Source organism: Mustela nivalis (assembly GCF_964662115.1).
Source record: "Mustela nivalis genome assembly, chromosome: 4".
NCBI lineage: Eukaryota > Metazoa > Chordata > Mammalia > Carnivora > Mustelidae > Mustela > Mustela nivalis.
In genome coordinates this window covers 107,188,812-107,210,585 of record NC_139023.1, presented here as the reverse complement: position 1 = coordinate 107,210,585, position 21,774 = coordinate 107,188,812, and the positions used below count along the sequence as shown (strand labels likewise).

Sequence of the window (21,774 nt, the reverse complement as noted above, 5' to 3'; positions counted from 1 at the left end):
GTCACACATCATATTTTAGAAGTTCCCTTCTAGATTTTTTGAAATTTAGAAAGCATTTCCCCGTGCACAAAACTATGGGATAGATGAAGTCCATACTAGAGATCTTCCTCTCATGGCTCCCTAAAAAGAATTTCCTTTCCACCCTGTTGCTACTGCTATTACAGTCTACTTGTCCAACCTTTTAAAGTTGATCATACTTGCCTCTTTTCCCTTATTGCTAAACTCTTGAGTTTCTTCATTTATTCCATTTACTTCTCCCTCTCTCCTTTTTTGCTAGAATTGTCACTTCCAGAGGTAAAAGGGAGCTCTTTCCTAAGATCTCTGGCCTTCATAACCCAGTGTCTCCTCATTGTCTTACTGTCTTTACTGGCTGCTGCTTGTCTCTCCTCCTCAGAGAACATCCTTCTCTCTTTTTTTTTTTTTTTGTTTTTGTTTTTTTACCCTAAAGATGGGGACACATCCCAATACACTACTCTCAAAAACTGTTTTTATTTTCATGCTTTTTACTATTACCTCTGCCTGGTATGACTGGGGAATGAGGCAAGAATCACCTCATCTCCTGTGCCATCTTGGACCTCACATCTCACATCTACTTACTGGTCATCTTTTGAAGACTTTCTGTCGCCTCCATTATGGTGCATCCTGCATTCTCTCAGTCTTGCTGCCAAGTCACTTGTACTCCCTAAGGACATCTCATTTATCTGGTGCCCTTTTCCCCGTTTGACACTGCCCTAGAACAGGTTCCATTCTCTATTGTCTCTACTTAATGAAAGACTTCTTACTCTCCTCACCTCTCACACCCCCTCCCCAGGGCTGCAAGAATGAGCTACTGATGTGTTGTGATCCATCACCCCTCTGCTTAGAAAATTTCAGTAAAGCTCCCATGACCCAGAGGATAAAATCTAAACCTTCTTTGAAGAATTCAGGAATCAGTGTTACTTTTCCCATCTTAAAGTTGGCAGGTCAGCAATACAAAATGATTATAATTCCCTGAACACATTCTGCTCTTTCATGTTGAGCCTTCTGTCTGGGACCCTCCACCCCCTTTTCTTTGTCAATCTTCTCTTTAATTTTTGTTTATTTTTATTTATCTTTAAAAATTTTTTTGAAGATCTTATTTACTTGTCAGACAGAGAGAGAGAGAGAGCCTGAGAGCTCACAAGCAGGTGGAATAGCAGGCAGAGGGAGAATCAGGCTCCTTGTTGAGGAAGGAGCCTGATTCAGGACTCGATCCAAGGACCCTGGGATCATGACCTGAGCCGAAGGCTGACACTTAACCGACTGAGCCACCCAGGCATCCCAACTTTGAGAATTTTTTTTTCAAACTTTGCAAATTATTAAGCACTTCTGGGTTCTCTTGATTCTGACAGGACTGTGCAGATGATCTTCTGGACACCGGGTCCCAAGTGAATACAATGAGCAAACAAGGCCACATATACAACCGTTAACCTCATCGAAATTGTGTTTGGCCCCGAGTCTCATATTCCCATTCTTCTTTTGTTCTTGCCTCCCTAATTTTGGTTTCTCTTTTTATTTGGTGACCCATTTTCCAAGTATTATTGGGTTTTTGACAAATAGAACTTAGTGAACTTCAATAAAATTGTTATTTTAACATTTTCAGGGAACATTTAGTAGAGGTTATTTGTGCAATAATCATTTACTAACAGAATTAAGTAGTCAAGTGTCTAAGAAATGTAATTTTCAAATACAGACTTGATCTCACTCTGCTTCAACTTCTGAGTAATTTTCTAATGGTTCTATCAAAAGGACTTCCTTTCTAATCCTAAACCAGCTTACATGATTTATAAAATGGCAAAGGGTTAATTAAGAGATCCTATTGCTTCTTTTTTGCTTATTTACTATTTCAGAAGGAGCCGTGTCACTGTATCAGAGCTATTAGCTACACCATCAACATGAAATTTTTTCTCAGGAAACTGAAAATTTTCTTCAATTTGACTCAGCATTTGGGGCTGGATAAAAGTCAGTGCAAGTTATGTATATTCACAGTTATATTTTTTAAAGGAAAACAGCAATATGGAAATTTTTGGTTCTAGAGTCAAAATTTTCATTGCTGGAGACCAGTTGGACACCGTGACCATATGCACCATTATAGCCTCATCAGGATACCATTTTTATACATTGGATTTCAACCTGCCTCTTTTCCCTTTAATGTCAATCCAGTGCTGGGTGCGGAAGGTACCTATCCCCAACTCCCCCACAGATACTCCATGGAGAACTGTGCCACTCAGTGACATGCCCGGTTCTACTCTCCACTTGCTACCCATAGCCTGGGAGGAAGGAGTGTTGGAGGTGATTATAGGCCTCTGGACAACCAGTAGGATTTTATGCCCACTCTTGTGCTGTGTGCATTTGGAACCATGCCTTCATTCTCTGGCAGCACCAGCATAAAACATTGGTATGCTGAGTAATATGGGACCCATAGTATTCCATGGTGTTTTCTTAGAACCACTCTGAAAACTGCCTTAACCATAAATATCTCCCTCAGCCTCTTTGACAAAACAATTAAACTATGCCCTATGTGTACATGGCACTCCATGTTGACAGAGCCCTATCACTAGCATCATATTGTCTAATCTTTATGAAGCTGTGTTGGCCTGGTAGAGTAATCTGTTTGTTTATTTGTTTGTTTTTTTTAAGATTTATTGGTCCATTATGTTAATTGAGGTAAAGAAACCTTTTAAAATTTACAATAGTTTATCAAGTAGTATAAATTTTTCTGTTTACCTCAAAACATAATGCTAATCTCATAGTAAACATTTGGACAGAGTTTTTTATACCCAGATATATGAATAAAAGTTGACAAAGTAAACCTCATGCCAGCATCAAAAATACAACAAACCTTCATTTTTCTTTTTACAATCACTAAATTCCATAACAAAGAGAAAAAGGGTAACTTTTTTTTTGCCCTAAGTTTTAATTTAAATTTTAGTTAGCTAACATACAGTGTAATATAAGTTTTAGGTGTAGAATGAAAAAGTTTGGTAGCTTCATGAAACAAAGACTGCAATCTATAAATCTCACTTCTCATCCACACATGTTCTCAAACACATTTTTTGGGGGGAGGGCGATGACTTTTGATTTGGTCTACTGGCAGCATGGAGAAAAGAGAACACATTTACTTGGGGACTTCACCAGTACCTCAGTTTTTTTTCTTTGAAAATTTTAAAGGTAAGAAATGATTTCTAAAAATAAGAGGCACAGTCCATAATTTGGGCATGATTTAAGCAAAAGTTTTAAATCTCTTTTTCAATAGTTAAAAAGTTAGAAAGTTTGCTGGAAATTTATTTCAAGGGAATATATCAGATATACATCATCTCTCAATGCATTGCCAATGCACAGACATTAGAAACAGGCACAAAGAAGTACAATGGTCAGGCTGTCTGCTGGACAGGACTGAAGGGGTATCTGGGCGAATGGTGCTGATTGTTAAGAGCTGCTGGTTTGGTGTTCACTGAAAGTCCAGCAGACATGGGCATCATTTTATCACACTGATTCACATTTTGTTTGCAAGCTACTTTCCCCTCCACATTTCTGCACTGATGAAAAAGCCGTCCCTCTCTTTTCCTTCCACTTTTGTTGTGACTAAAGTGTTGGTCTGAGACTGTAAACTATGTGTCAGATCAGGGGGTGGATAGGTGTTATCTGCTCTATCCCGGCCTACAGAAAATCCAGAATCACCTGGTGAGTGTGGTCCTGAGGGGTGAGGTGTATGTGCCATACGCGATTGTTGGTTAATAGGGAACACATCGTTGGTTAATAATCAACACACAGGTGTTAGGTCCTCGACATTTCAGTCTATGGAGAATCTCTTATCTGAAGCCTGCTGCTCTGAGGCCTTCACAGCATCTTTAAGAAGCTCTTCTGCAGGGGGCGCCTGGGTGGCTCGGTGGGTTAAAGCCACTGCCTTCTGCTCAGGTCATCCCAAGTTCCTGGGATGGAGCCCCACATCGGACTCTCTGCTCAGCGGGGAGCCTGCTTCCTCCTCTCTCTCTGCCTGCCTCTCTGCCTACTTGTGATCTCCGTCTGTCAAATAAATAAAAAGAAAAAAAAAAAAAGAAGCTCTTTTGCAGAATTGGGATAAGCCCTCAATATTGTCATAAGCTAGAGTTCTTTGTATCTGTGTGATCTGTCAGTGCTGATACCATACATCCTCCACAATAAAAAAATGTGTCAAAGGCACTAAATTAATCTTTTATACTTTAAAACAAACAAACAAAAAGGTTTCATGGGCCTTGTGTTTTAAGTAGTTCTTTAAAGCAATGGATGAAACGGCCTCAGAAAGGTTGAGAGACTTAGGGAAGGTCACCATTATGTAGGTGTTAGATCACTTGCTCTCAGTCTGAAGTCCTTTCCACAATATCAAACAAACTGTAGACACAGAAACAAATAACACTTTTAGAGAGAGACAAAACCCCTTAAAAGAGTGCATCTGGAGATAAAGCTTAAAATGCAAATCTTCCCTCAAGAGTGGGAAAGCATGGACAAATGGGTAAGTACCACAGGCTCTTGCATATTCAAAAAAATAACATTAATTCCAGGATTATAGATTTAAGACATGATAGTTACTAGAAAACTTCTAGATTGAAAATGCACATCTGTATATGCATGTATGTTTACTGAAAAAAAAAATCTATCACTTTGGATGTTTGTGCATTTCCTAGTTCCCCATTTTACATGTTGGGTCCACAGCTGCTTCTTTCTGATCCCTACACTTCAAGCCACCATATTACCTTTTAATTACCTTATGACTCATTTTAGTTAATTGTAATAATTAATTGTGTGGCCAATAAAGTACCAAAAAATTACAGATTTTTGAATATGGTTCTAGGAATAGTTCAGTTTTAACATTTAATATTTGAACCTCATATTTATCACATGTAGCATGAAACTTCTTCTGTTTTAAAGAATAATGGCATTTTCACTGTGGACAGTATGAAAAGCAGTAAGTGTACTTCCCTCTGTCATATAAAAATATGTGACATTTCCCTAAAAAATTCCTCGTTTTTAGAATATAGCTAATAGTATGGTAGCAATTTTGTATGGTGCCTGATAGTAGCTAATTTATCGTGTTGATCGCTTCATAATGTACGTAAGTGTTGAAGCACTACATCATACATCTGAAACTAATATAAGATTGTATGTCAGCTACACTTCAATTTATTTATTTGTTTATTTATTTATTTTTAAGATTTTATTTATTTATTTGACAGAGTTAACAAGTAGGCAGAGAGGCAGGCAGAGAGAGAGAGGTGGAAGCAGGCTCCCCATGGAGCAGAGAGCCTGACATGGGGCTTGAGCAGAAGGCAGAGGCTTTAACCCATTAAGCCACCCAGGCGCCCCTACACTTCAGTTTAAAAAAAAAAAAAAGAAAGAAAGAAAGAAATTCCATGCATATAGAGGTTCTAGACCTTCCCTACTGGTAAATCTAAGTGTATCCTTTCCCAGATGATAGCGTTTCCCTTAGGACTTTGGTACATTTCATAAAAAGGAAAATATAGACAGTGGAAATAGAAATAGAAGAGTTCAAGCACAGTAGCTAATCAATGTATGCTGGAGGTCATTATGTATCATATAAAGTATAATGAAGACCTTCTCCCCTAGGTTTCAGGGACTAAGGGTGGCACAGGTAAAAGAAATTCAAGAAGTCAAAGAAATACCTGTCTTTCTTCAATGGAAAGATGCCATAATTCAACATGAGTAGAATGATTAAGAAAGAAAGTTTACTGGATTCAACTATGCAGCTAATGATTCATCTAGCTCTCACTTGAATTTTAAACATTGGCTTGAAAAAGGATTTCGCATGAATTTTTGTTTCTTTTGGATAGCTCTCATGCATGATTTGTTGACTGCATCTCTGAAGAACAGAACTGGTGATGTTGTTTGGCTGCTCGTTCTAGAAGGTTCACGAGCCAAAAGCCTGCTGCAATGAAGCCATCCATATGGTCTCAGAATGTTAGGATGGTGCGGATGCTGCAACAGGAAATAAAAGATATTAGTTGTTTTACTGTTCAGATAACCCACCCTCTTCCATGTGAGAGTTCAAGGAACGTTCAGCCTTGTCGCAGTGAGAGGCTCTTTGTGGTTCCCTCTACTTTGTTCACATCCCTTGCATTCCTGTCAAGTCAAGTGGTACGGTGGGTCTTCTTTTGCTGGTCCTCTCTTGTGTGTTCTCCTGCCTTAAGCTCAATCATAACATCCTGAGTAGGACTGTCATTTAGGCTTCACTGTATATGAACATCCTCCAAAAATCACTTTGGAGAGCATGCATATCTGGCATAATAATGCAAAACAACAATGGGTAATGGTGTGTAATAAGTTCTTGCTGTTTGTCACATATTCTGTAAATGCTCTTCATATATTTTATCATTTAAACCTCAGCTGAAGCAACCATGCTAGGATGCAGGTCATAATGTTTCCTTTTTAGAGATTAAAAACACTGAGAGAGAGGTTTTTAACTTGTTCCAGGTTACATATCTAGTGTGGGGTGTGAGAATTTAAATTTAAATATAAAGTTGCAGAAATTAAAAAATGATAGATGACTTGCCTAAAGGAACCAGAATGTAATAAAGACCATCTTGAAGGTTCATAGAGCTTTGATAAAGAAATGTTGGGGGCGCCTGGGTGGCTCAGTGGGTTAAGCTGCTGCCTTCAGCTCAGGTCATGATCTCAGGGTCCTGGGATTGAGTCCCACATTGGGCTCTCTGCTCAGCAGGGGGCCTGCTTCCCTTCCTCTCTCTCTGCCTACTTGTGATCTCTGTCAAATAAATAAATAAAATCTTTAAAAAAAAAAAAAAGAAATGTTGAAGGATTCTTAGAAATAGATAATAAAGTTGATTTGTATTCAGAAACTTCATTCTTGTGGAGATTAGAAATGTAATACTTACACTGGAACTATTGTCCTTCCTATAATCTATCTTCTGATGGATATATACTTTTAGAAAAAGATGGTCTTTGTGCCTTAAATACATATATATATATATATATATATATATATATATTCTTATATTTAATAAGGAAAATATATGTAATTTTAGAAACAAAGATAGTGTGAGGAAGAAAATAAAAATTACTTGTAATCTCATACACACAGATAATCAGTGCTAATATTTTCTTGAATTTTGATCAACTTTTTTTTAGAGTATGTCAATTTTTTACTGCTCATATTGAAAATTTGGGGTCATCCTATATATGTTTGTATTCTCAATTCTGTAACTTAAAATTACAATCTGAGAATTTCCAAATTTCATGAAATAACTTCTTTTTAATGGCTTCATTGATTTCTAGTACATTGTTGGAATTTATTTAACCATCCCCTTAATGTTGGACTTTAGTATGTTTCCAAGTTTTGATAATATAGATAATAGATGAGTGTGCTTAAATAGATGTATATTTGTGTCTCTGATTATTTCTGTAGAATAGTTTCCCAGAAATGGAATTGCTTGGGACTAAGGATCTAAGTTGTTTTAAAGGTTTCTGATGCAAATTAACCAAATTACTTTCCAGAAAGGATGAAATCTGGTGCTCTCCTTTCTCAATAAGATTTGTCAGACTGCCCAGTATGTTATGTGTGCGGGTGCTGAAGAAATTTATTTAAAGTTGAAAACCTCATGAGAAGTGTGTGATAGCAGAAAAAGTTATAGGCGATGCAACTAGAAGGTGGGAGTTAGCTATAACTGCCTAGGTCAAATTATACCTCATGTATAAATGCAGACGACAGAATTCTTCTTAGGTGGTCATTATAGTTAAATGTTAGAGGTAGGAAATGAAATCGGCTTATTTTCCTAATCATGGAAGAAAATGTAAGAAAGACTTTAGCCTTTAAAAGAGCATTCCCCTTTACAACACAGGCATCCCTCATCCTTTCTCCTTGCAGATGCTGCGTTCTTTATGAATTGAAGGTCTGTGGCAACTGTGTTGAGCAAGTCTCCCATTACTACTTCTCCCAACAGCATTTGCTCACTTCCTGTCTCTTTGTCACATTGGGGTAATTCTTACAATATGTCAAACTTTCTCATTGTTGTTATATTTGTTCTGCTAATCTGTCATCAGTGATCTTCGGTGTTATTAGGTAATTGTTATGTATTATGTAATTGTTTGGGTGCTATCATGAATGCGCCCATAGAAGACAGTGAACTTAATCCATGAGTATTGTGTGTATTCTGACTGCTACTAGCTGTTCCCATCTCCCTCGATTTCCTGCGACTATCACCCAAGACACAACAATATTGAATTAGGCCAATTAATAACACTGCAGTGGTTTCTAAGTATTCTGGTGGAAGGAAGAATCAAACTTTATTGCGGTCTTATTTTAAGAAATTGCCACAGTCGCTACAAACTTCAGCAACCCCCACACCAAACAGTCAGCAGCCAATGACACTGAGGTACAACCCTCCACCAGCAAAAAGATTACAACTCACTGAAAGGTCAGATGATGATTAGCATTTTTTAGCAACACAATATTTTTTAACTAAGGTATGTCCACTGTTTTTTAGACATACTGCTAATGTACACTTACTAGACTACAGTACAGTGTAAAAGTAACTTTTATAAGCACTGGGAAAGCAAAAACTTCCTTTGACTCACTTTACTCATATGTGCTTTATTGCAGTGGTCCGGAGACAAGCCCACCATACCTCTAAGGTATGCTATAATTTTTAGTTGTGAAAAGTTCTTTGTAAACTAAAAAAAAAAAAGGGTGTTTTTTAATGAAAAAATTAGTGATATATGTTTATAAAAAAATATCAAGGTAGTTCTACCTGCTTCCTTAATGAAATAGGCCCTTAATATAATTTAAATTTATTTGTAGCCATTAAAGTTCAACCTTTTTAGGAGGCCAGACAGAGGCTGCAGTGACTTCAAATTAAGACTGTGTGACTGATTCTTTTCCTTGCAAGGGTGACTCTTCTTTAGTAAGTAAAGCTGAGTGGTTCTGATTATTCAGAGTCACTGTAACCAAAATAATTTGGTTTCAGTAGAAGAGGAAGTAAGAAAGCAATTGTTTTAGTTTCTCCCAATACAATCTTAATTGTTCTTTATATCCAAAGACTGAACTACAAATGGAGAAACAAGGAACTCCAGTATTTTTTCATTCTTTCACCTTTTTTCTTTATTGACCCATACCCACCATAAAAAGAAATTTAATATCTACCTCTTTCCAGAGCGAAGCAGGTCAAATCCTTCATTTATTTTTTCAAAAGGTAAAACATGGGTTATTAGTGGATCCAGTGGAAACTTCTTAGCCATAAAATCAGCCACCAGTTTGGGGACAGAATCTTTACTCTTAAAGCCTAAAAAGAAAATGACATCATTGTAAGTTTCAGGCATGGGTAAAAGGAGAATTGGAGAGGAGACTTTCCAAGCAGAATTAAGAGGAAAGTTTATAGAAAGTGCTATGTCCCACAGACTACTATTACTGAGGCTAATAAGAGATAGTGTTTCAATATCGTTTTGCCATGTTAGACTTTTTTTTAATCCACCTGGATAAACTGGGGTTCTTAATTATTAGCTCTCCATAATGAAATTATACCATAGGTGCCTGTTCCCAAAATCAAGGAGAAAATTTAGCCTAATTTTAGGCAACGAGGGCACACGTGAATGACTGCTATGGATTTCCTGGGTCCTGTGAGGTATTTCAGTGCCTTGTGCCATCATTGGTATAAAAGAAGGGTACTGGAAGATTCTAGCTAACTTATGGGAACACCAAAAATTGTGTCTTTGAACCTTCAGTGTGCATCAGATCCATAAATCTAGTTGATAGCTTATAGCTTATAGCTTATAAAGGAATTTTATAGCTTATAGCTTATAAAGGAATTTTAATTTATTTTTAACCATATTGCTTTTTAAAACCCGGTTTTGTCACTTGTAAAAGGGAAGAACTCCTGAGGTTAATAAGAATTCAGCCATCAAGCCTAACCACATACCACCAAAAATTGCTCCTTTCCAGGTACGTCCGGTCAGTAGAAACATGGGGTTCATAGAGAGATTTTGTGAATTAGGAGGTACTCCTACAATGACGCTTACACCATAGGACTCTTGGCAGCAGGACAAGGCAGCCACCTAGAATAAAATTAGTATTTAGCATCATTAAAGTGAATTTTCTGGTAGTTTCCACTCATGATGCTTGGTATGCAATACTGATTTAGTTAGATTGTGAGTGTGTTTGGGGAAGAGATAATGTCTTTTGTTTTTTTATTCCCCATTGTGCCTAGAATCATGCTGTGATTTTAGGAAATGTCCAGAAAATCTTTTTTTTTAGTGAGACCAGTGGATGAATAATTTGTGCAAGCATAATTCTTCCTTATAAAATAATGGAGGCAAACATCATTACAAACATATCTATATAAAGTCTGAGTCCTCAAGTAAAATTATTGTTTTGTCATTATATGGCTCTCAGGCAGTTGATTAAGTCATTTTTCACTTATTTATCAAGTCGATATTTTGAATGCAGTACTTTGAACCACATGTTTTGATGGCAAACAAGATATAAGATCAATTACGTCATCAAAATTGGTCTCTTATCCACTTGATGGCCTCCTGGAACTTCACAAGAAAGACTAGCCCCTCCAGTCAAGGTTTTAAACATGTTCCATTGTAAGAGAATTGTTGAGGACCTCCTGCCCCAGCAATACATAAGGATTCGTCCTTTGATTTTGGAATATGATGTATATGAGACCAGGTAACCTCAGAACATGTGGCTGTTGGGTGGTATTTGGTATCTTCACATGAAGTAAAAATCCAATTTCACAGAAGAAAAGAGAGAGAAAACAACAGAAAAAAGGCATAAAAAGAAATGCTACCACCCTGAATAAAGTTGGATTCCCTTGGAACTTCTGTTCTCTGAAGTTGGCATATTGTCCTAAGTCAAGGCTATGAAGAGCTTAACTCTTAGGGCAGTGCCCCCTATTACAGCACTCCTGGGATTTACTGGAGAACCTCAAAAGGTGGATTTGTTGGCTTCTGGAGACTGTTTCAGTAGGATTCTAGAGAGTTCTGGTTAGGTGGACTATAACTGGAGATATGTTCCTCATTGCAATTGATGATATTTATAATTATTTGAAAGTAGCGTTTTGCATATTCCACTGGTGATGGAAACACTGCAAGATCAGAAACAGTATTGCAGGGCGCCTGGGTGGCTCAGATGTTTATGCATCAGGTCATGATCTCAGGTACTGAGATCGAGTCCCACATCGGGCTCCCTGCTTAGCAGGGAGTCTGCTTCTCACTCCCCGTTCTGCTCCCCCTGCTTGTGCTCTCTCTCTCTGTCACTAATAAAATCTTAAAAAAAAAAAAAAAAGAAACAGTATTGCATGTCAATAATACTAGCTACTGTTTATGGGGCTTATCATCTGACAGGTGACACTGTGCTAGGTATTTTATGTGTGTTAACTCATGTAATTTATAAACCATGCTATACAATATGTATCTCTTAAATATTTTTGGTGGGAAAAATTTTTTGACTTTCTAAAGCATTCAGCCCAACACATAGATATTGGATGCTAACTCTGTGCCAGGCACTATGCTGTCTGCTGTGGCAAAATGGGGCAGTGTGGTAAATGGTAAAATGTAATATTTTCTATTAATAAAATGATACTGGTCTAAAATTGACCATTATCTCTTCTGGCCAAAGTATGATATATGAAAAGAAATCAAAACTTATTAAAACATAAAAAATTGTTAAGCCATTTTTCTTAAGAATGTGGGGAAAAGTGAAACTTGGCAGTCTGAAAACAGAATTTATATTATCTATATTTACTTGAATTTGAAATTTTTTACTAAAAATTAACAAAGTAAATTTGTAATGACTTAATTAAAAAAAAAAGACCCTCTTCCTTCTCTAAAGGGGAACTATTGAGACAGATTTGCTTAGCTGATGGAATTAAAGATTTCTCATAGTAATAAATTGAATATCCCAGGTAACCAGCAGGGGATAGAAAACCATCATTCATAGTTTTAAAAATATTATTTATATATAATATTTATATTCTGCTGCCTAAAAGTACACTCTGGAATGTAGAAACCAATATCTCAGGGCATTTCCTGTTACATACCATGGTGTCAAGCCGCCCAATGACTTCAAATGAAAAATCCACACCGCCACCACTCATTTCCTTCAGCACGTCCTGGATGGGTTCCTTGTAGTCCTGAGGGCTGATGCACTCAGTGGCACCCACCTGTTTGGCCTTTGCAAATTTGTCTTTGTTGATGTCCACCCCAATGATCCTGGCTGCTCCTGCTGCTTTGCAGCCTATGATCACGGACAGGCCGACTCCTCCAAGGCCAAACACCACACAGGTGGAACCCTGGGTGACCTGTATTTACAGAAAATGCAAGAATGGATTAAATAATGATTACTAGAAATTATCTAAGCTGAAGAAAGTGCCATGCCTTGTTTGTTATGAGAAGCTATTCAAACTCTTAGGTCCAACCGGCTGTCAAATCTCTTTCGGCTTTAGTTGCTTTGTGTTGAAATTAAGAGGGTTGAATTAGATGAGTGGTTTTTAGACTCTGCTGGACGTAAGACTCACCTGGGGAGGTTTAAAACGTCTCCGTGCCCAGGTCATGGCTCATAATCAATTTCATCAGAGTCTCTGCTGGTGGGACCCAGTTCCCAGGTGACCCCAATGGGAAGCCCAGGTTTGGAGCCAGTGCATTGGATGATCTTTAAGCTCTAAATGCCAATGAGCCCCATCTTGAAGAGAATCTAATAGCTCAAAGCCACCAATGCCCAGCTTTTTTTGCACAGAAATGCAAGTTTGGGGAAATGAAATAATAAGTGGAAAGATTATTCTGCAATACTGAAAAATAATCCAAACAGATCCTCAATAATTAATTCCTTGGTTCATTAGCTTTCAGTATCATGACCAGTATCGCGAGAACAGAAATGAGCTGTGAAACATAAAAAAGTTATCCTTAGTTTAGAGGAAAGCCTGAGAACAGGGGAAATTTAACAGATAACTAAGATAATACAGCTTGAGACTGCTGTGATCTTGTCGGTTGTTATCCCTGCTTTTAAGAATGTACTAATAAACAATAGTGCACTGAAAAGTTGGTCTGTATTTTATTAATGGCTGAGATTAATTATTAAGGGTGCCCTTGCTTCTGCTCTGCTCAAACAGATGATGTAATCGCACAAGGCACCTAATGCTAGAGCCACAGAAATTTGGAAAACAAGTGCACTCAATGATTTAAATTGGTCTGTTAGTAAATCTAAACTTCTATGGTCAGCCTTCTGGGTGGCTGACTATATTTCTCCTTTCCCAAGTAATCATTCTGTGGGAAACAGCACCACTTTTTACCTTACTTAGAAAAAATTGAGACTTGTGATTCTGGTTTAAAGGTGAAGGTATTTATGTATCATGACTTAAGATTCAGCAATTTTTAAAAAGATTTTATTTGTTTAACAGAGAGACCACAAGTAGGCAGGGAGGCAGGCAGAGACAGAGAGGGGGAAGCAGGCTGTCTGCTAAGCAAAGAGCTTAATGCGGGGCTCAATCCCAGGACCCTGAGATCATGACTTGAGCTGAAGGTAGGGGCTTTAACCCACTGAGCCACCCAGGTGCCCCTATGATTCAGCAGTTTTGAGAGAAAGGCTAGTGGCTGCTCTCACACTAACCAGCTGTGAGATTTTCGGCAAATAGCTTTATGTCTCTGAGCCTCCATTTCATAAAATTAAGGGATACTGTGAGATTTCCAACCTTTTGAGAAAAGAGGCCTTGCTCTTTAAAATCTGCCACCTTTAAAATGTATGTGTGTGTGTGTGTGTGTGTGTGCGCGCGCGCAGATGAGATGTAGCAGTGAAATCCTGTAATGACTGGACTAAATGCCAAATGCATTATTGAAGCTTCATTACTTCCTTTTCAAGGATCCACAGAGTAGGTGGGTTGCTGACTCTTGATTTGGAAGTGTGACACATAAGGCTTTGGAATCTACTGCTGGTCTTAATTCTGGGAGTAGAGGTCCGTGGGCTAGATGTTCCTCAGAGGCAACCCCTTCATCTCACTGACGTCTGCTGCCTCAGAAGCTCGCAGAACCTACTCTACCTGATGCATATTGGTGATAGCAATACAGTAAATTACTAAATAAGCTCCCAGCTCTAAAATTTAGTGATCACATAAAGAACAAGTAGAGAAGAATAATTGTAATAATAATTGTGAAGATTACAACTTTACTTTTGCCTAACTAAGCATCAAAAGCTTTTTCATCTGTGGTAAACAGATGAATTCTCTAGGAAATGCTCTTCAATTCCTTCCGAGGCCATTTTTGTGCTCATAACTGATAACCTAAATTTTGTAGAGTATATCAATGTTATTGTGGTAACAAGGCAGAAAGCTACCAGCAAATCTATGAAGAGTGATCTCTGATTACTGTGAGAAATGGCTCTCCTTTTAGTTCCTAATAGTCTGAGTATAACCAATTTTATCACCCATTGTCATTCCTACCTTGGCAACGTTGACTGCAGACCCATACCCAGTAGAAAATCCACAGCCAATGAGACAGACTTTCTCCAATGGTGCGGCTGCATCGACCTTGACCACTGCAGTCTCATCCACCACTGTGTACTGGGAGAAGGTGCTGGTGCTGATGAAATGGTGGATGGGCTTTCCTCTGCAGATGAACCTGGTAGTTCCATCCTGCATGAACCCCCGAGGCTTGCTCAGACTGGCCAACACAACACATAGACACAGAGGGCATGAGACAGGGACATAACCGATGCACAAATCCATTGGCTGTGTAAGGAGAGTATCAGAAACTTACTCATTTTTCAAGCAGAGGTTGCCTTGCGGGTGTTTACAAACACTGCATTTTCCACACTGGGGCGTGAAGAGTGGAATGACTTTGTCACCTGGAAGGTACAAAACACATTCTTCTTAAATTTCTACTCAGGAGTTAAGGCAGTAAGAACTGGAAGCTTATGTGTATGTATTAGAGGTGTGTGTCTTTGGAAAATCTCCAAGAAATAGAGCTCAGTCACCACCAAGTCACTGGTCCCTCCCTGCCAGCACTGTTAATGGCCTGGGTTTGTATGTGCCTGAAGATTCCCAAAGAGGACATGCGAATATAGGAAACAATGTGGATTTAAAGGACTATTTCTCCTGTGTTAATAGTTCTCTTTCATGGGGTGCCTTTTCTCTTGGGGATTTTATACATACCATCTCATAAATCCTTGATAATTAAACCTTAAATATTCTCCCTGTAACTGTAAATACAACTTTCAGCTGTGAGCAGGCTGCCATCGGTCCATTAGATGCCTGGTTGTCCTCAGTAGTTTTAATAGTTTGGGATGAAGTAAAAATGCATATTTCAGCAACCATTTCTTGGCTTTTCAGAGTGACTATGCATTTAGGATTTTGTTTTGTTTTTTAAAGGAAAACTAACAAAAATGGAACAAAAAGAACTCACCAAATCCCTCTGTAGACCTCAACAATGAGTTAGGCGTGCTCTTTGAGGAAAAAAACCTGTCTTTCAAATGTTTGTATCTGGCAACCGAATTGGTTAATTATTTTTTCTGCTTTGGTAGAAGGAACAGAGCTAAAAAGTAAGTGTGTCATTTATTATTAATTTATTTCTAACTAAAGGAAAGATTAAGAGCTGAAACTCAAGCCAGATGATTTATTTTATTATTTTCTGATGATAGGCCAATTAAGTATTTGGTAAGGGGGAGGCCACATTTACTGTTAAAGTGATTTTTTAAAATTAGACAGAATTTTTATTTTTATTTTTATTTTTATTTTTTTTAAAGGCCTTCTTCTTCTTTTTTTTTTTTTTTTTTTTTTTTTTAGATTTTATTTATTTACTTGAGAGAGAGACAGTGAGAGAGAGCATGAACGAGGAGAAGGTCAGAGGGAGAAGCAGACTCCCCGTGGAGCTGGGAGCCCGATGCGGGACTCGATCCCGGGACTCCAGGATCATGACCTGAGCCGAAGGCAGTCGTCCAACCAACTGAGCCACCCAGGCGTCCCCAGAATTTTTATTTTTAATCACCTAAGCAACCTATCCACAAAACCCAGAAAAGTGGTTAGGTCATAACATTTAGTACATAAATTTTATATGGAGATGATGACATGGAAATTTTCTATGTCACCCCTTAATTGTTAAACTATTGGGATAGGATATTCTATAGGATAAAATAAATATTAAAGATAAAGTAGTACTTTATCACCAATCACATTTAACCACTTTAAAGGTACTAAAACAGATATTGCTTATGGCAGGAAGTTTTCTGCTGGGTATACTTCCTTCCCTTCCATTTAGACTGTCTCATTCATTTAGTGTTCAAGATGGGAGGCCATACTGGGAGAGGAAACCAGTGAATGGGCTCCTCTTCCCATCTAAGAGGAGATCATGTTGATTTAATCGTAGACTCATGGCCCCCATCCTGTGAAATCAGCATGGAACATTTTCCATACACTGATTTGGAGGATCAGGACATAGTCTTAATTTTTCTTATTTTATCTCATTTGTCATTCTTTTTGGACCTGACAGAAGACAATACTCAGCAACAGTAAAATGGAAATTATTTGTTTATGAACTCTAACTTTGGCAGGCACTGCATCTTTCTCAATCCTGATGTGTCCCTGGGATCTAACCTAGTGTCTGACATCTAGTAGGTACTCAAAAGGCACTTGCTGAACGAGAGAATTTATGAGTGCATGAATGCACACATGTCTGAGTCAGGGAGGAAAGAAAGGAGGAGACCTATGTTCTAGTCCCAGCTTTGCCATGACCTTCTGTAAGGTCTTTCCAGGCTGGATGATCTTGGGGTCCTGAACTGAGACACATTCCTTAAGTGAGAATTCTGTACCTGGTTTTACTGTAGTCACTCCTTCTCCAATGCTTTCCACAATGCCAGCTGCCTCATGGCCCAAGATTATAGGGAGAGGTGTGACAAGCGCTCCACTAACCACGTGATCATCAGAACGACAGATTCCTGAGGCCACCATCTACACAATAAAGGGAGGATATTTAGATTTATAAAAGATAAAGACCCTTTCCTTTTCCTCATCAAATAATTTGGAATAGTCCATAAAATAGTTGTTTCTGAAATATTTAAATCTTATTTAATATATAAGAATATATCCTTTTTTATAGAAGTAGAAATTTCAGGTTAACACTCAGAAAATTGTCACTTAAGTTTTACCATCTGATGCTAATTGATTTCAAAATCTTGATGTATATCCCTTTGTGCTTTTTTCCTGTACAAATGCATAAGTTCTTTTTTTATTTTATTAGGATTATCCTGTATATACTCCTTGGTTCCTTCTTAAAAATTTGATGAATTGTATGTACATCTTTCTTGACAATAAATGTAATTCCACTGCTTGGATCACCATATAAAAAGTGCCTTTTAATGGATTTTTGCTTATTTCCAATTTTACCATTTTCTGAAATTTTTAAACCTAAAACTAAATAGAAATGGAAAAATGTTTCACCTTAATACGAACTTCATGGGCCTTAGGTGGTGCGACCTCGACCTCCTCTATGGAAAAGGGTTTCTTTATCTCCCATAGCACAGCTGCTTTGCATTTGATTACCTGAAAATTGAACAGAACGATGATACCAGTTTTCCCCACTCTTAAAGTCAAGGAGAGTGACTTTCATTTTGTTATGTGCAACATCTATCCCCATGTCTGGAAACTAACAAGGGTTCCATAGAAATGAAGGACCTCTGATTTACAAAGAGAATAAAAATACCTTTTTAAACAACAGGTAAAGCAATAACACAAGGAAAGAGAAACAGAATTAACTATAATGAGATATTGAGATAAAAAGGAATATATTCTTTTGGGCCTCTGTATGTTGGTTTTTCTTCTCCAAGGGATGTTTCTTTCTTATATTTCTTAATGTGGTCCTTAAGTTGGTTGTTTATCCACACCTGTTGCTAGTGCATGAAGTTCTGAATCGAAATAATTTTGCTGACAGGTATAGTGCTATTCACATGAAATCTATTGCCTTCTTGCTCAATTCTCTGCTGAAACCCAAATGATCTAACTTTATTATTTCCTTTGCACATTTGCCTCCCTGCCTACAATGCCTTCTTTTTCTCTATTTGCCTGTTCTCTTCTCTTGACTTTGTTTTCCCTACTGTTTGTGTGTGCTACTTGTTTGCATCACTCATTTGGCAGTTAGCTTTGGTAGTACTGTCTTTTTCATCAAATGTATGTATAGAAATCCTTCCATATTAGATTTGCAACAAAAATTGCCCAGGTTATAGCTGTACGCACCCACTCACACCCACAAATTTGCATGTATATATATAAAAATGGGAGAATGGTGTGCTTGAATTTCTAGCTTGTACAGGCGACTCATGGAAGTTCTTTAAAATAAAAAGGTGAAAACGTGTTTTTAGTGCTTGGGAATGTAATATAAAACTTGTCTTGGGGCTCCTGGGTGGCTCAGCTGTTGAGTGTCTGCCTTTGGCTCAGGGCATGATCCCAGGATCCTGAGCTCCCAGGGTCCTGAGATGGAGTCCCGCATCGGGCTCCCCGCTGGGCGGGAGGCCTACTTCTCCCTCTTCCCACTCCACTTGCTTGCGTTCCTTCTCTTAAAAACAAAACAAAATAAAACAAAACAAACAAAAAAAGAAACAAACAAAAAAAGTTTGTCTTCATTGTTGCAAAGCTTATACGGGTAAGGGAGTTTTTTCCAAAAAGAACTGATATAATTGCAAATATGATAAAAAAAAAATCTTCAATAGGAATATATCCTCTGACAATTCATTTTCATTATTTATATGTCAAATCCTTCCACTTTGCAAGACTTTTGCATTGGCCATAGTCAATGCCACAAAAAATGTGAAAGCTCTTGGAAAAAACACTAATGTAGATAGGTCCTAATTATAGGATTCTGTTCTGGGTGAATTACATGCTTGATCTGTAAACCTCACATGATGCTACCATAGCAGTATTATTGAATTTTTGGTCTTATTTTACAACTAAAAAGATTGAGCTCAATTGACTCAGTAATTAATTGAATAATTTCCCCAAAAGTCACAAAGCTGGCTGTCCAGAGACTCCAACTTAAAAAAGAATCATCCAACTTTATTTGTTTGCTACCCCATGGCAGTGAAAGATTAACAAAGGTTAAATAGTAGTAGCAACAACAGTAGTAATAGCAGTGACTAATGTTTATTGAATTATTTCTATGTGCCAGGCACTATCCTAAGTGTTTTACAGTATTGATTTATTAAGTTCTCATAACCACCTTATAAAATAGATATTACTGCCTCTTGGCATTTGAGGACAATAGAATGCAGGAAGGATAAACATGAATGGTGTTGCACAAAGCTGAAAGTGTTGATGTTGCATCCAAAGGAGAGGATTGTTTTCATTAATACATTTGGTTTACGCTTTTGCTCTCTGACCTCCTTCTTTTAAGCTGAGTTTTGGCATATTTAACTTTCCTTTTTCCTAACTATTCTTCATTTGAAACCTAATGCCATTTTAAAGGGTAACTAGTAATGAATGAAAATAAAAAGAGTTGCAATGAGAAAACTGACAGCTGGTGGCCTGTGTGATTTTCAGCAGATCTTACTGATACAACAGGAGTGTTGTATCACAGTGTGTGCAGAAACCTCTGAATCTTTAATTTCTCTTAGCAAGATAGCATACTGTGGGTGGGGTCCACTCCTAGCATAACACCTATACTGGAAACAGCTGCACAGGCTTTTGCAATTAAGCAGTTAAACAACATGAATTGTTTATGTTGCATGACCACTTGCGTGTTTCTCTGCCCCCGTGAGCACCCTGAACAAATAGACGTGATCTATGGAAGACTTGGAACCGGTTATCTGTGTTCCCGGTGCTAATAAGTGATTCAAACTGTGTTACTCTTACTACTTTTTTGTAAAAAACAAAAAAACAAAAAACAGGAAACAGAAAAGGATTTCCATAGGATTTCTATGGAAATTTCCTGGATTGCCACAACCGGACCCGTTTATTTATTTATTTATTTATTTATTTATTTATTAAAAATTATTTTATTTACTTATTTGACAGAGATCACAAGTAGGCAGAGAGGCAGGCAGAGAGAGAGGAGGAAGCGGGCTCCCCACAGAGCAGAGAGCCCAGTGTGGGGCTCGATCCCCCCCAGGACCCTGGGATCACGACCCAAGCTGAAGGCAGAGGCTTTAACCCACTGAGCCACCCAGGCGCCCCAATAAGACCCTTTTAATTCAGAATTTGCATGCTGATATTGGCTTGCTTAACCTTGATGATTCTAATGCTTTGAAATCGATATGCCTTTTGTAAGAGATTTCATAGGAAGCTTCAAAGGATAAAGTTCTCTGAATCAAATTCCTGTCATAGACCTTTTGTCAGATGTAACTTCCCTGTGTTCCTAAATATATGATTACAAAAAAAACCCCACATTTAAATTATGGTTTCTTCATATAAAGATTACTTCTTGATTAAGAACATAGAATTTTAGGTTTGCAAATTATTAGTGATTGGCCATACCTATTGCACATTAATATAGGAAGTCAAGACTATTAGGTACAGATGCTATTCATTCTTGATAAAGATATTTAGGAATTGCCTTTTTTTTTTTGAGAAATAGAAATTAAATTTAAAGATCACCCAGTTCAACAGAAAAAAAAAAAAAAACCCTCCACTGCTTTTTACATGAACTTTGCATAAGCCAATTATTAACAAGACAATTTAAAAAATATTTTTCCTTTTAATTGAACAGATAGAGAGACAATGCATAAACAGGTATTTTGCATGATTTCATGAAGGTACTCTTAGTTTTCTCATGTGACTTCTGCAAATTACAGCAAATGCTGTAGGAAACATTAAATTGCCATTGCATAGCATTTAAAACTGAATTCAGACAGGACACTCAGGTGTACAAAGAGCTAAATTTTTTTTAGAAAAAAGTGTTCTGAAACTCATCAACTATAAGTGTACTATAAGTTATACTTCAAAATAATTTATAAGAAACAAGTCCCAGTTTTGTCACAGTCTATAAATACTCTTAACAGAGGAATAGCCTATTTTCATTGTAGTGTAGTAGAATAGCATATTGAAGCACATAATGTTGTTGTATTTCAGTACATCTTATTTATTTAAAAAAATTTTTTTTAATGATTTTATTCATTTATTTGAGAGAGAGAGAGAGAGCATGAAAGGAGAGAAATCAGCGAGAGAAGCAGACTCCCAAGTAGGGAGCCGGATGCAGGACTCAATCCTAGGACTCCAGGATCACAACCGGAGCAGAACAAAGGCAGTCGTTTAACCAACTGAGCCACCCAGGCACCCCTAAGTACATTATTATTTCTAATTTTCATGTGAATTTTAAATTATTCATTAATACTATCTCTTTGTGTATTATATAATAAGAATATATTTCCGAAAGGAAAAAAAAAGTTTTTTTGCTTACTTTTCCTGCTGTGCTCATGGTTCCGTTTTCTCTTCAAGGCAGGAGACTGGTGAATCCTTATACTGTTTTCTGCTTGAGTACATAAAGCTGATACATTGCACAGGTTGTTTGCTTCAGTAACGACCCATTGCACCCACGTGATCTGAGGGTGTTAAGCCAATCTCCTCAGTTTATTCTCTAGCCAAGTCAAATCAGAAAGGAAAGATCACTGAGCCAGCCTTCACACCCTGACTTTTTTTTTTGCAATATGCCAACTTCAATTAATATCTTGATTTCATTAGGTTAAATATTTCCCTACATATAAATTTTAATCTCCCTCTTTTTCCTGGATTCTATATTTCTTCTCTCTCAATCCCACATAGGGTATTCAGAGTTCTG

The 21,774-nt window shown here is 37.6% G+C and overlaps 1 protein-coding gene and 1 long non-coding RNA gene across 3 annotated transcripts in view; one reads left to right on the top strand and one right to left on the bottom strand.

Moving 5' to 3' along the window:
* Positions 1-5,937, top strand: part of LOC309863853 — a 199,793-nt gene extending 193,856 nt beyond the window's left edge. Inside the window, exon 2 of the long non-coding RNA XR_014311293.1 lies at positions 5,325-5,937. This is a non-coding gene — a long non-coding RNA (uncharacterized lncRNA). The remainder of the gene's footprint in view (positions 1-5,324) is intronic.
* LOC309863847 (alcohol dehydrogenase E chain) lies at positions 404-21,539 on the bottom strand. 2 transcript variants are annotated; one of them, XM_082729085.1, is made up of 9 exons: positions 21,397-21,539; positions 17,451-17,552; positions 16,823-16,961; positions 14,776-14,863; positions 14,460-14,679; positions 12,069-12,329; positions 9,942-10,077; positions 9,170-9,308; positions 404-5,991 (listed from the first exon to the last, which is right to left on the bottom strand). In XM_082729085.1, the coding sequence occupies exons 1-9, from the start codon at positions 21,412-21,414 to the stop codon at positions 5,967-5,969; spliced, it is 1,128 nt and encodes a 375-aa protein (XP_082585211.1). In that variant the 5' UTR covers positions 21,415-21,539; the 3' UTR covers positions 404-5,966. The 2 variants fall into 2 exon arrangements, with proteins under 2 accessions (XP_082585211.1, XP_082585212.1); XM_082729086.1 differs by having other exon boundaries at positions 5,720-5,991; positions 12,192-12,329.
* Between the last annotated feature and the right edge of the window lie 235 nt (positions 21,540-21,774).

Coding starts and splice junctions, on each gene's coding strand:
- LOC309863847 (XM_082729085.1), bottom strand. Junction 14,864..16,822: donor AGTGACTACAGTAAAACCAG/GTACAGAATTCT, acceptor TGTACCTTCCAG/GTGACAAAGTCATTCCACTC. Junction 14,680..14,775: donor AACCTCTGCTTGAAAAATGA/GTAAGTTTCTGA, acceptor TGTGTTGGCCAG/TCTGAGCAAGCCTCGGGGGT.